General features: G+C 46.4%; 1 protein-coding gene across 2 annotated transcripts in view; it reads right to left on the reverse strand.

Moving 5' to 3' along the window:
• The window catches only part of RMND1 (required for meiotic nuclear division 1 homolog), a 485,798-nt gene that overhangs the window by 23,800 nt on the left and 448,746 nt on the right, over positions 1 to 13,252 (reverse strand). For both annotated transcript variants that reach the window (XM_085652595.1, XM_085652596.1), the window contains exon 12: positions 8,478 to 8,594. In XM_085652595.1, coding sequence (XP_085508721.1) covers positions 8,478 to 8,594 — 117 coding nt within the window. The remainder of the gene's footprint in view (positions 1 to 8,477; positions 8,595 to 13,252) is intronic.

The raw sequence follows: 13,252 nt of genomic DNA on the forward strand, positions 1-13,252 counted from the left end.
ACTTGGCAAGGCGGGCCGGAGTATGGTACCAATAGGATACAATTTTAAATGCAGTTTCAGCGTGACCCATGGAGTGAGCGGTGTGGTGGGACCTGTAGAAGACATCCTCCTACTCCTTGTCTGATAGTGTGCGTCCCAGCTCTGCCTCCCAGCGTCTCTGACCAGCCGTGCGAGCCTTCTTGATGCCCTGAGTGAGGAACGAGTATATTTCGGAGATGAGTTTGTGGTCATCTTTCTTATAGACGAGCCACTTCTCGAACGGCAGCATAGGTCTAACAGCCAAGGGTCGCGTTGTAATACCAGTCACCCAATGTTTCATTTGTGCGTGCAGAAAGAGATCGGAGCCAGTAAGAATGTAGTCCTCTTGAAGTTGTTTTAAGGGGATGTGACCCTGAATGTCGAACAAATGTCCCAGACGTTTACACCCACCCTCCAGCCATCGCGAGCCGACCTCTTTATCCATCCCGGGCGGGAAGTCTGGGTTTGAGAAGATCGGGTCATCGGAGAGGAGAAAGTGGTAAGGTTAGCCCTTGTGGAAACCTTATCCCAAGCGACCATAGTGGGGCAGGTAACCGGCGAAGAGTATAATGCCCAGGCGCGTTGCCGACCTAGGTAGCTATGCCTCCCTCCAGATATATTGGCCCACCACTGTCTGGCTTGAAAGTAGCGTATGATGTTAGGTAGTGCAAGGCCGCCCTCTTTCGTAGGGCGCTGCAGCAGAGTCTTCTGCAGCCGCTATGGCGCATTTTAGAGTCACGGCTAAACAGGAGAATCGTTTCAGCATAGCTCAATATCTTGAGTTAAAATCTGACCCTCAATAAACAGAACCCTCCTGGCCAACACCTCCCTGGCATTTGTGAGGCAGTCAAACACTCAGGTGCATGCACTGATCACAGAAAAACACAGTTGCGCCCGAGACATTTGCACATTGATGAAGCTGACAGGCTGATGTGTTAAATGGTAGCGGCAGTTTCAGTCGATAACCTTTCAAGTATTTGCCCGGCGGTAATCACCTCTCATACCACTCGATAATTTACCAATGAAAGAGGCAGGCGCCGGAGACTGGAAGGCAGGAAACAAAGTTTTATTCCGTCGGAGCAGAACACATCAGATCAGACAGCAAGGTATCGTCACGAGGTGCTCTAACCGCATCTCTGAGACCTGGTCTCTTATACACCGGTTTATTGCTTTATTACATATAGTACATTCTTGAGATTCTCTTGATGCCTGAAAGAACATCCCCTGAAGCCCCGGCTCAGATCCGATCCCACACATAGTTACAGTAGAGGTTCCCACCCTACCCGCAGTGGGAGATGGCTATCGCGCAGCAGGGAATTCCGCTAATGCCCGGGGGTGTGTGCAACCGGCCGGGTCTCAGGGGGTAGGGGCTTTGATCTACTGTAATCCCTTTGATGCGGGGTGTTTCCCTTACAGTAGGGGCAATAAACTGCATCCGCAGGGCTAGGGGATGGCCTGGGACCAGTTCGGACAATGGGGCGCAGAGGAAGGGGTTTATCAAAGGAGAGGCATGACCATGTATGGGATGTCGGTCGGATGTGGTTCCGTAGCAGGGTCGCGCAGAAGGAGAGGGTTTATGGCCTGTATGAGAGAGCGGGGGTGGCCGGCGCGCGGGGGATGCTCGCAGCGCCAGGGGAAAGCGCTGGTGATCGAAAATGAGCGGGGAGAGAGTGGGGTGCCTATAATGACGGCCGTGCATTCGCGGTGCGTGGTGCTGGGGAGAGGCAAGATGGCGCAGATAATGTTCAGTTTGCACGCTAAATTTCCACAGATGTTTGGGGACCATGTACTTCCTAAAAATGAAAACTGATATTTTGAAAGAAAAAGTTATATTTTTTCAGAAACTGATTTTCATCTAGAAAATTGAGTTTGTTTGCCCAAATAAAAAAATGTTATTTCATAGAAAAGTGTGTGTTTTCTGAAACTGATAGTCTGATGATGACAAAAAGTTGCATTTCCAAAACACATTTAAAGCGGCTGAAACTTGCTTGAAATGTTTGGGTGTTCACTACTTATAATCATGGAATGGAATGCTAACAGATGTGGTCACTATTTTACATGGATAAAGTTTTCTATAAGCTTGAGGGGAGAAGGGAGAATTTTTTTCAAAAGAAGTAGCTCTTTCTATTGCAGGAGACCACCGCAATACAGCATGTACACAGGATACTGCAAGTTACCTCAGTGAAATTATTAGGTCATATATCTTTGAAGTCTTCCTCGATATGGGCTCAGAACTCTTTAGTGACTTGCAATATCTTAAAAATGTGCAACAGTGAATACAATAGGCCTAAACGCATGTTGGAACAGAGTGGGATCCGGCACACTGAAGAGCACTGTGACCACATTCAGAACACATTTGAAAACAAGTCCTAGAAGTCAATTACGCTGACCAACAGCAACAAAGCTAAATCAGGGTGTGACAAAAGCAAATCATGGATTGGGGTTACATCGCATCAAAAACAATCCATCTCAAACAGCGTAGAAGCGTGGAGCCCTGTGTGTGGACCCCCAGCCTCCCAGCACCAAACCTTCATCGTTGCAGCCTGGTCTTGCTCGTGTCTCCCTCCCGCCGTTGCGCTTGTCATCCTCGCGGCCGCGGTCTGGAGGGTGACTACAACTCCCAGGCACACTTGCTCCAGAGGCCGGAAGCTCCCGCCCACCACTCGCACCTGGAGACTTTTTAAACCACCTCACCCTCGGCAGAGCGGGGGACAATCCATCTCAAACAGCGTAGCAGCGTGGAGCCCTGTGTGCGGACCCCCAGCCTCCCAGCACCAAACCTTCATCGTTGCAGCCTGATCTTGCTCGTGTCTCCCTCCCGCCGCCGCGCTTGTCATGCTCGCGGCCGCGGTCTGGAGGGAGACTACAACTCCCAGGCACACTTGCCCCAGAGGCCGGAAGCTCCCGCCCACCACCCGCACCTGGAGGCTTTTTAAACCACCTCATCCCCCGCATCGCGCGACCGCGCGCGGACTGCGCCGGGCTAAGCCCGGGCAAAGGGCGGGCCATCTGTGGCCATCAGGGGCCAGAGGAGGCCGGGCCGAGCCACCCCCCTAACACGAGGTAACTGACGATTACAAACCAGCTAAGAAGCCAAGGTACTGTGTCCCGTCTAAAGGATTCTTCCGTCCCTCCTTGGGGGCCCGTGACATTGCTATTTATCCATCCACGAGCAGGTGTCCTGCAAACGTTTTGTCTGTAGCCTTTCAGTTTGTGTCCATCTTTCTCGGTATTGGGCTCTTATTATGGGCAAAAGGAAAGCTGCTGAGGGAGGTCTCATGGGCAGTAGTAAAAAGGGAAAAAAATCTTAGAAAAATACTCATGCTGCCATGAACTGTGTACTCCCCAGAATTGAGGAGATTGTTTAGGACTGTGAGGATTCTTTGGCTGGTGGACAGGCGGGTGGACAGACAGCTAAAACCGCCCCCATTCTTAATAATACAATTCCATCTATGTTCCACAGCCAGCGTCAGTCCAAACAACAAAGTATAATTCCCACCCCTATCATAACAATCCCTGATTCTCAAGTTATCCCTGTACAGACTACGGGCACTATGAGTGTCATAGAAGTAGATCCAGTTATTCCTGATTCTGCCCCTCAACGTATTCTGTGTTCTAATAGGTTCGCCCCCCTCGATCCTGACCTCTCTTACCCCACTACTTTTACAGCAAAGCCCACTGTGGATTTTGCGTCTTCTACCAGGTCCTATGTTGATACCTTGGCGGCGCTTCAAGATAGAATTGAGAGATTAGAGGAGTTGGTGGCGGATCTTAACAAGAGGGTGGAGAGCCTTGTAGTAAACCAAGTTTCTTCCCCGACTCCCCCCGCTCTTCTACCATCTTCTGGGGCTGCCCCTCCTAGGAAGAAGTTTGCTCTGCATAAGCAAATTCCCCCGAAAATAAATGTTGATTCTGCATATGGGGGGGCTTACAACGAGGATAACAATATCAGAACAAATGGCCTTACTAAGTCATATGCAGATATGACAAGATGCTCTGAGCCAGTAAACGCACGTAATGTAAACTTTTTCACTAGGCGCCCCTCTAGTTCTCTTCTACCACTTAGATGGGGTAATAATAATCTATCACTCCATACGCCAGCCTATTCGCCTATTCCCCATCTTGTGCAGGCTAAGTCCTCTGTTTTCATGACCCACGTACCGAAACTGCCATCACGGTGCGTTACTGAAAACAGTGACTCATTACACAATAAAGCTATACACTGGCTTAGACATGTCAGAGGGTGCAGATCGATTATTAGAGAGGACATCACAAGGGTAAGCAGGTTATCTCGGGCAGACGCTTCTACTGATTGTGTAGAGATTGTCTTTGGGGACCCTACATTAGCAGAAAACTTGATATTGCTCGAGTACAGGTCATCCCCTCCCGCTTATTCCTCAATGCAGATTCGCAGGTCTCCCGTTTGGACCCATTTAAGGGAGGGCGAGGACTCTGGTCTAAGACAGGTGGACTGATTATCCAATTTACACACAAGATTCCCCCCACACCCACCTGCACTGTATTCTAACAAGGGGCCAGTCCTGAATACCACTCCTGCTCCCCACTTGCCTCCTAATGATTTGGGTGAAACCGTTGATACTATGGTAGCTGACGAGGGGTCTCAAGATAGCATGGTGGAGGACGTGGTGATTTCCTCAATGCCCATCCCCTCGGGAGTCATTAAGTTTTTATCATGGAATGTCGCGGGGTTAAAGAGGAACCTCATAGATCCTGTCTGGAGTGATTTCATTGATCAGTTCGATGTCATCCTCTTTCAGGAAACTTGGAGCCTGGTCCTCCTGCATAGATCAGGGTTCATTACCCTCTTTGTCCCCGCAATCAGGTCCACGCGAGGACGACCCTCGGGGGGCCTTTTAATTTGAGTCAACATTAGCTTGAACTAGGCAGTCAGGAGTCATGTAACTACATCTTCCGATCTCTTGCATATATCTATTATTGGGGTTGACCAACAACCCCCCCTCGAAATATTTAACATCTATGCTAGAGGGACTCCTGGTGCACAAGCAAGCTCCACTGTCTCAGCTCTCGAGTCTGAACTTACAGCAATTATCACCAAGGCGGATGTCATCGTTGCCGGGGATTTCAACTGTACTTTTGAGCGCCTGAGCAGCGATGACATCCTGGGTATTGGAGATGTTGACTCTAAGCAGGGCATACCCCAACTCTCTCTCCCGCCAATAAAAAAATGGTCCAAGAGAGCTCTGCAACTTAACGCTTTAACTCTGGAGTTTAACCTGAGGGCGACAAATGGTCGAACCCGCTCAGATGGCCTGGGAGCCCCTACTTTCACGAGAACTGGTGCACCCTCGCGCATCGATTACATCTTGTTGGGCACCGAGCTCTGGCCGGATCTTATTGATATGGAAGTGGTCTATCGGTGCGAGAGCGACCACAGCCCGCTGTCCATGCAACTTAGGCGCGAGTCGGTCACCACTTCCATTGAGCCCTCAAACAAGCAGAGGCCTGGGGCAAGAGAGGCTGTCCCGACAAACTGTAATAGGCGCCTTAAGTGGCTAAGGGTAGTTAAGCGAGAGATGGATCTGAGTAAAATTAAAAGGCTAGTAGAAGAAGCCACTGTAGCCTTGGAAATGCCCACGGGCTGTCCGTCACAGGCTCTCTCTCCTAATGACTTCTTAGAAGTTTACCAACAGACTGTGGCAAGGGTGGGGAACTTTTTTGAGTTGCATGAAAAGGGGGATCAAAAGCGCCCCCCCCCCCCCCCAAAAGCCAGCAAACCCTTGGTTCTCACAGGACTGCAGGGAAAAGAGACAGATCCTTTCTCGAGCTATAAAATCTAAGGAACAGTCTTCCATAGACAATGCCCGGAAAACTTATTATAAAGCCATAAGGAAGGCGAAGCGTTTGTGGGACGAAACCCATTGGCAGGATTTAAAGGCCGCAGCCCTATTGAAAGACTCAACCCCTTTTTGGAGTCTTATTAACAACAGCACCAGGGGAGGGGCCGATCCAATCCCGAATCACATTATGGGGAGCCAATGGCATTTACACTTCTCTGATCTTTATTCACTTAGGGAAAGAGTGGCTCTAGAGGAGCAGACCCCGGTATTAGAGTTTTTGGTACCCTCGGAGATAGAGGCCCAGTTTGGGCTAACAGAGGTCCTCTCTGCGATCAATATGATCGCTCCGGGAAAGGCAGCTGGACCCGACAGACTCCCTGGCGACCTTTTGCTCCATGAAAAAGACCTTTGGGCAGAATTCATCCTTCGGATTTTAAACAACCTAGCTTCAGGATACCCAGTTCCGGACTCGTGGAAGGGGGCGGAGGTGGTGGCTATCTATAAGAAAGGGGACAGGGAGGACCCTGCCAACTACAGACCGATAAGTCTAATCGATGTAATACAAAAAGTGGTTGGCAGAGTCCTCCTGACCAGGATTAAGGCCTGGATAGATGAGGAGGGCATTTTGAGTCACTATCAAGCAGGATTGAGGGAAGGAGTTGGTACTATTGACCAGGTCTTCAGATTCTGTACTATATACTGGAAATCTGTTACTATTGAAAAAGGCAGCCTGTATTTGGCGTTTATTGATTTAAAAACAGCCTTCGAACTGGTCCCACGATCACAGCTGTGGCAGGTACTGTGCGATCTGGGCATCCCTCCCTTAATCCTGGACCTCCTCAAACGCCTCCATGAAGGCTATTTTGCCAAAGTCAGGTGGGGACACCAGGGCCAGCTCACAGAGAGGATAGCTGTCGAGAAAGGGGTGCGCCAGGGTTGTGTTCTAGCCCCGACCCTGTTCTCTCTTTATATAAATGGGGTGGCAGACCATTTGAGAGATGACATGGCCGATGCCCCAACCCTGTGCGGGGAAAAAACACCCACCCTGCTCTTCGCTGACGACACTTTGTTGATATCAAAAAGCCCTATGGGCTTACAAAGATTGTTGTCCCGTTTCTCCCAGTTTTGCGACATCAGGGGCTTGAAAATAAATACAACAAAAACCAAGCTGATGACGCTATCACCCTCAAACAACTTTAGGAACAACATCAAGCTAAATGACACCACACTGGAGCTAGTGGAGGCTTTTGATTATCTTGGAGTGAGGGTCAACAACAAGCTCAAATGGGCCCCCCATTTGTCGAAAATGCTCCTTGTCCATAAAAGAGTCTCAGGGGCAATAGCGAAACATCAGAGGCTCTCATATAGTAGGCCAATAGCTGCGGCAGTCAAGGTCTATGAGGGGAAGGCCATGTCAGCGGCCCTCTACGGGGCGGAACTGTGGGGTTTTGAAAATCTAACAGAGTTGCTTAAATCTGAGAATAAGTTCTTTAGAGACTCACTAGTTCCGCTCGGCAGAGATCTCGGTAGACATAACATCAGTAATGTGGCTAGGCTACGCCCTATTTTATATTGGACAAGGCTCAGAAGGTCCCCCGAACTTCATCATTACGCTTCTGCTCTGGACGAGTTATTAAAACTTGGAGCAGAGCGCAAGATCCCCTGGGTATCGATTCTGAAAAAACAGTTGCAGAAGATAGGCCTGGAAGAGGTTTGGGAGAGTCAGCTCCCTCCTTCCAAATCAACGATAAAAAAGATCTATTGGGAATGGGTCACGACTGACATCCTAAAAAACCAGAGGGGCGTTCTAACTGTGAACTTTTTGGATGTGAAACCTGCCCCCAGTATGGAATCCTTTATGGATTTGATTGAATCTCCTAGAGACAGGCTACTATATCTTAAAATGAGATATGGTACCCTTCCACTTCACGAGTTCCAATCTAGCTGGAGTAAGGCAATCGCGAGCCCAAAAGGCTGCCCAGGCTGTGCCTCCCCCATAGAGACCATTGGCCATTTTATGTTTGCCTGCCAGGCATACAGGCAACCAAGATTAAGATGGCTGAAACCGGTTTGTAACAACCTAGGCACTAGGTCTTCTAGGGTGGCGTTGCGAATCCTGACCTACGAAACATCAGTCCCCAGTGTTATCTGTGGGACTGCTAAATATCTGGGCTGGGCATGGAGGATAAGACGCAAGCTCCTTAAAGATGTACCAATTATAAGTTAACCATCTATCCCCTTGACCCTGTACGAATACTACTCTTTATTAAATCATGTAATGGGGGAGTGTGTAAATTCTGGATGTATATAGATATTGTTTTTTTTTTTTACTCTTTTTTAATTGTATATAGACCAAAGTCATTGTTGTAGTGGGTTTTAAACTGTTTCATATGTACTGTATTATACTTTTATGATATTGTTTTTATATCGAATAAAGTGACTACAACAACAACAACAGCATCAAAAACAAAGAATAGCAGTGACAAATCACAAACTGTGGCAGGTTCAATGCTCATCTTATGTGAGGCGACAAGCTCACTGACCATCAGAGGAGAGAGGCACTGATGAATGTATAACGAAAAAATAAGAACCCGTGAAGGCAGAATATATACTACTGAAAGCCATGCGAGAGCACAATACCTCAATCGTGATGAGAATGACGATCATCCACTCGAGGCGCAATGCATGTTTCTCATTCAGGTGATTACGCATCATGTCCGTCAACTCCATGCAGTGCTGAAGTTTTTCATTCATTACCTAAAGCAGAAACGTTTACAAAAATAATATCCAATGCCATTCAAATCCTGGGTGTTTATTACACATTGAGTTGTAATTGTGAGGTGGAACTGGGCAGGGGAACATCATTCCATTGGTCTTTTAGAAGTAGTAAATCTTTTTTGTATTTAACTTTGTTCACACATTAGTATTACTTGCCTAATGCAGTAAAAAAGGAAACAGAAGAAATGCGACACTCTGACACATGCAATTTACTTGGATTTACAATCCAACTTCAAGAAGGAAACATTTCCGCATAAAGCATTAATCTGATCAGCGATACGAAAACACATTTATAGATATATGCAGCTCAGAAATCTGCGGGCAGCATAAGAACTGGTCAGTCACTGTAGATTTTGAAAAATGAATACACTCGGCCCTCACGCCAGATACATTATTGCCTGGGTCGCTCAGCTGTGCAGTGTTTCTGCAATCTGCGTGCTGTACCAGATGTATTCATCCGGCACAGTGCTAAAATGCCATTTGCAATAACAAGCACTTGCAGAGAATCCAACCTCATTCATACTCTAGAGGATGCTTGTAATTTAAACAGATCGCAGAGACGGGGACCTGCAAGGAACAATAGTGCTTCATCTCTGCGGCTCCATCTGCAAAGGCTCTCATTTAAGTACAGATGCATCTGCCGCTATGTGAAAAGTTTACACTACTAAATGCTCGAACAAGAAAGCTTCTAAGCACTACCAATTTGTTCATGAAAGATAGGTGGAGGAACATATATTTATACTAGTGAAGGTAAGCCAGAGTACGTCAAATGTATAGATGTGAAAAAACATAGCTGGACTAAATGTCACTCAGCACACTGTAACCATCAGTTCATAGCGAGCACTGCCTGTAGATTTACATGCTCTGCATACTCCTGCCATGTGTTGTTGGGCCAGGGCGTTTGCCTTTGTGACTCCTTTCTTAGTTCACAATGCACCAGGAAAAAGTCTCCACTTAAAATTGTTTTCTGATCACTGGGTGAGTAGTGTTAAGAGAAGTGTATGGTGCATTGTCAAATGTAAATTGGAAAGAGTTAACCACCTGTTATCATCGCAGACTTTCCAAGAGGAGGGTTGGCGCATGTGAATCTAGAGCAGTACACGCTACGGACAGATAGTTACAGGGTAGCATGTGTTGCAGCAAATACACATGATCTGCATTGTAAAGCAACTTCTCCCCAAAGCAAGGGCTAGCAAGCAGACGATGCAGATGTTTGGAAACTGATGACCAATTGCAACAGTGTCTGCGCAAGTCTTAACAATTTAGGAAAACTGGTCTTGTACAAATCTGTTATATCTGCCTTTATTTGAACTGCCAAGTAATTAGCTTACTTGCCCATCAAAAGGGTATTTGTGGGGTTAACACATTTGTTTTGTGTTGCAGGACAGAAAGGTTCATAATCTCCAATTTCATACGGCTGACCTTAAACCTGCCACCACCTCAAATCCCTTAGGTTTCTGTTGTAGCTGTGGCAACAATGTGTATGATGTAGTTAAAGCAGAGGGCATTGTCTGCAAACAATGTAATTTTATGGTCACGTGAGGGCCATTCTAACACCTGGTTAGTGTTAAGCCCTTTCCGCTATGGGTCTGCACAATAGTTTGATTAATGTAAAAAGGTGCGACTACCTTTTGCAGGAATTTGGGTCCTAAAGACCATACTGACCCTGAATGAAAGGCTCCCCTGCGATTGAAATCTGCATCTCACTGATGCATCTTAGAAAGTTGACTGCTATCAGGAAGGCCGCCTTCCATGACAAAATTTGCAGATCACACGGAGTGAAGTGGTTCGAAGGGGGAGCCCATAACCCATGTGAGAACTACATGCAAGTCCCAAATGGAGCAAGAGGCGTTTTGGACGGTATAACCCTCGAGGCCCCCTAAGAAAGGTTTATTGACAATGATTTTGAAAAGGTATGTCAGTTTGCTGCAACTGCAGCCAAATGTCGATGGATTAAAGTATATGCTAACCCTTCCTTTTGGAGATGTAGCAAATTATGTCTTGCACAGAAACCTTAAGGGGTTCTATGTGTTTATTGATGCAGTAGAGGGTAAACCTTTTCCACATTGATACATAACAGGGATGACTAGTGCGATTCTGCGCCTCACACATTAAAGGTATGCAACATACACCCTTTTAGGGCTTTGAGGTTCCTCAAATTTAGGACCGCGAGTGCCAAATTGATATTTTGAGCTGTTTGAGGTTTGGTGTCTGAGCTAACCCTAATACTGAGTGAGAATGTAGGCACGGTGGAGCAATGTTTAAACCTAAAGCTGATAATAGATGAGTATAATGTTGCTCGATCGACCCCCATTTATCTCGCATTTATGGACCTTTCATCCGCTTTTGACCTAGTTAATAGATCTAAACTGTGGGCTATGCTTCTTAACTATGGTCTGGATGAGGCCCTTGTAAATTTCCTGGCTTACCTTCATACTGACCTTAAGGCACAAGTTAGGATTGGGGCAGGCGGTGAAGTATCTGGAGCCATAAAAGTAGGTAGGGGGGGTCAGACAGGGGTGCGTTTTAGCACCCCTGCTATTTATCATTTATATTAATGGCCTTGCCAAAGCTTTGAAACAAGTGACCAGAGACGTCCCAATTATCCAGGGGCATTCATTGCCAGTTTTATTATACGCAGATGATGCGGTCCTTATGGGCCACACCCCAAATGCCCTCCGTTTGCTTGTTGAAACCTTTGTTCAACACATGGAGGCTTTAGATCTGCGTGTAAATTTAAAAAAATCTTTTATCATGTCATGTGGGCCTGGGAAACGGAAGCTCAATACTATAAACGTAGGTTCAGATAAACTAGAATCTGTAACCTCTTTTCCATATCTAGGGTTGGTTTTCGCTGCGAACGGCTCATGGAGCGGGCATTCTGCCCACGCCATGGGCAAGTTCTCGAAAGCCACCAATTCTATATTGAGTCTTTCACGCCCAAAGAAAATAGGCGCCACTAGAGCTTTTTAAATTTTTTTTTAGATTACAGTGCATTCCTGTAGCCACATATGGGGCTGAGGTCTGGGGATCGGGGAAAAATTCTGGAATTCAGCGTGAAGAAAACCGTTTTTGTAGGAAAATATTGGGCGCACCTTTCTCCGCTTCTGAATTTATTTGCCATAAAGAATTAAACCTTCCCTATGTTTGTGACTTTATTAGAACTAGACCAGCTCTATTCTGGATTAGGATCTGGAGGAATAACTCAGCAACCCTAACACAAAACATTATAAAAGACTGCCTAAAATGGGACCACGGCTTGCTAATACCATGGCTTGCTGAAGTTTTAAAGACATTGCGCGCCGTGGATAAAGGCGATCTTTTCTCCGAACCAACCAGAATCGAGTCTAAAGATAAGGTTGTGGTCAAACAAGCACTTTTTAACTCAGAAAGAATGGGCAGGGAATTACTTAAATCCACCGTTGTCACATACATGGGGAATGATCTGTGTCGGCAACCACTTCCACCCTACCTCACTCTCCCCATGTCCAATTGGGAAAGATCCTTGCTTTTCCGTTTAAGGGCAGGGTCTGTAAAATTTCTGCTTGCCTTCCCTTTGGGTTATCACCATACAACACAATATAACCCATGCCCGTGTGATGGCATTAGTACACAGAATGATTTGCACTTCCTATTCTTCTGTAAATTTTATCTAAAATATATTAACTGGTTTTTAACTCCTTATTTTAGAAAACAAAGACCCCTTTCCTTGGGGGAGTCCTGTTCAATGTTATTTTCCCTGGATACAGATGAATTAATTTTTCGCACTAGCACTTTCTTGAGATTGATAGTACGTGTACGTAAAATGATGGATAATCCCTGAAAATTGTCTTATGAGAGTTGTACTCTGAATTACTGTGAAAATGAACTTTTCTTATTGTAGTATTTTTATGGATTGTATTTTGATTTATTGTGCAAATGAATTGTTTTTATTGTTGTACTTTTATGGATTTTATGAAACCCGAATAAAGGTCTTTTGATTGATTGATTAATTGAGTGAGAATGTCAAGTTAAGCAGTGTTTTCTCGCATGGGATGAGCAACATCTCCAGGAACTCAGGATTACAAAAGTTGTCTGGCGCAGGCTGGTGCCACTAGGATAAGGGTCATGGATGGCTGCCTCATTATCCTCACCACATATGGAGTCAGTAGGAGATGAGAAAAAGCATAAGCAACTCGTCCAGGTCGCTCGCCCAGAGGTGGAAATCTAGAAGGCACACGCCGGGGGGGCTGCACTGTATGGTGTGGAATTATGGGGGTATGCTTATACTAGCGCCCTCTGCACTGCAGAAAACAATTTCATTAGGAGACTGCTGGGTCTACGGAGGGGCACGCCATTGGTCCCCCTCCGTTCAGACCTGGGATTGCATGAGTTAGAGACAGTGCTTCTGTTAAAACCCTTGTATTGGATTTGAGTTTGAGTACTGAAGTACTCTGTCACCTAAAGGAGGGTTGAGGGATGTGATTGTGGCAAATAAGGTAGACAGAGTGGGCTAGTTAAGGGCGTTTAAATAAACCTGGTCTAATGTGGGCCATGGGAAATTCTGGAGCTAGCCACAGGCCATTCAGGGACGGGATGTTGTTGCAGTAAAGAAGATGGTGCTTGAGAAAACCAGCTGTCTTAGAGATCACAGCGTG

This window comes from Triturus cristatus, chromosome 4_1 (assembly GCF_964204655.1).
Source record: "Triturus cristatus chromosome 4_1, aTriCri1.1, whole genome shotgun sequence".
NCBI classification, from domain to species: domain Eukaryota; kingdom Metazoa; phylum Chordata; class Amphibia; order Caudata; family Salamandridae; genus Triturus; species Triturus cristatus.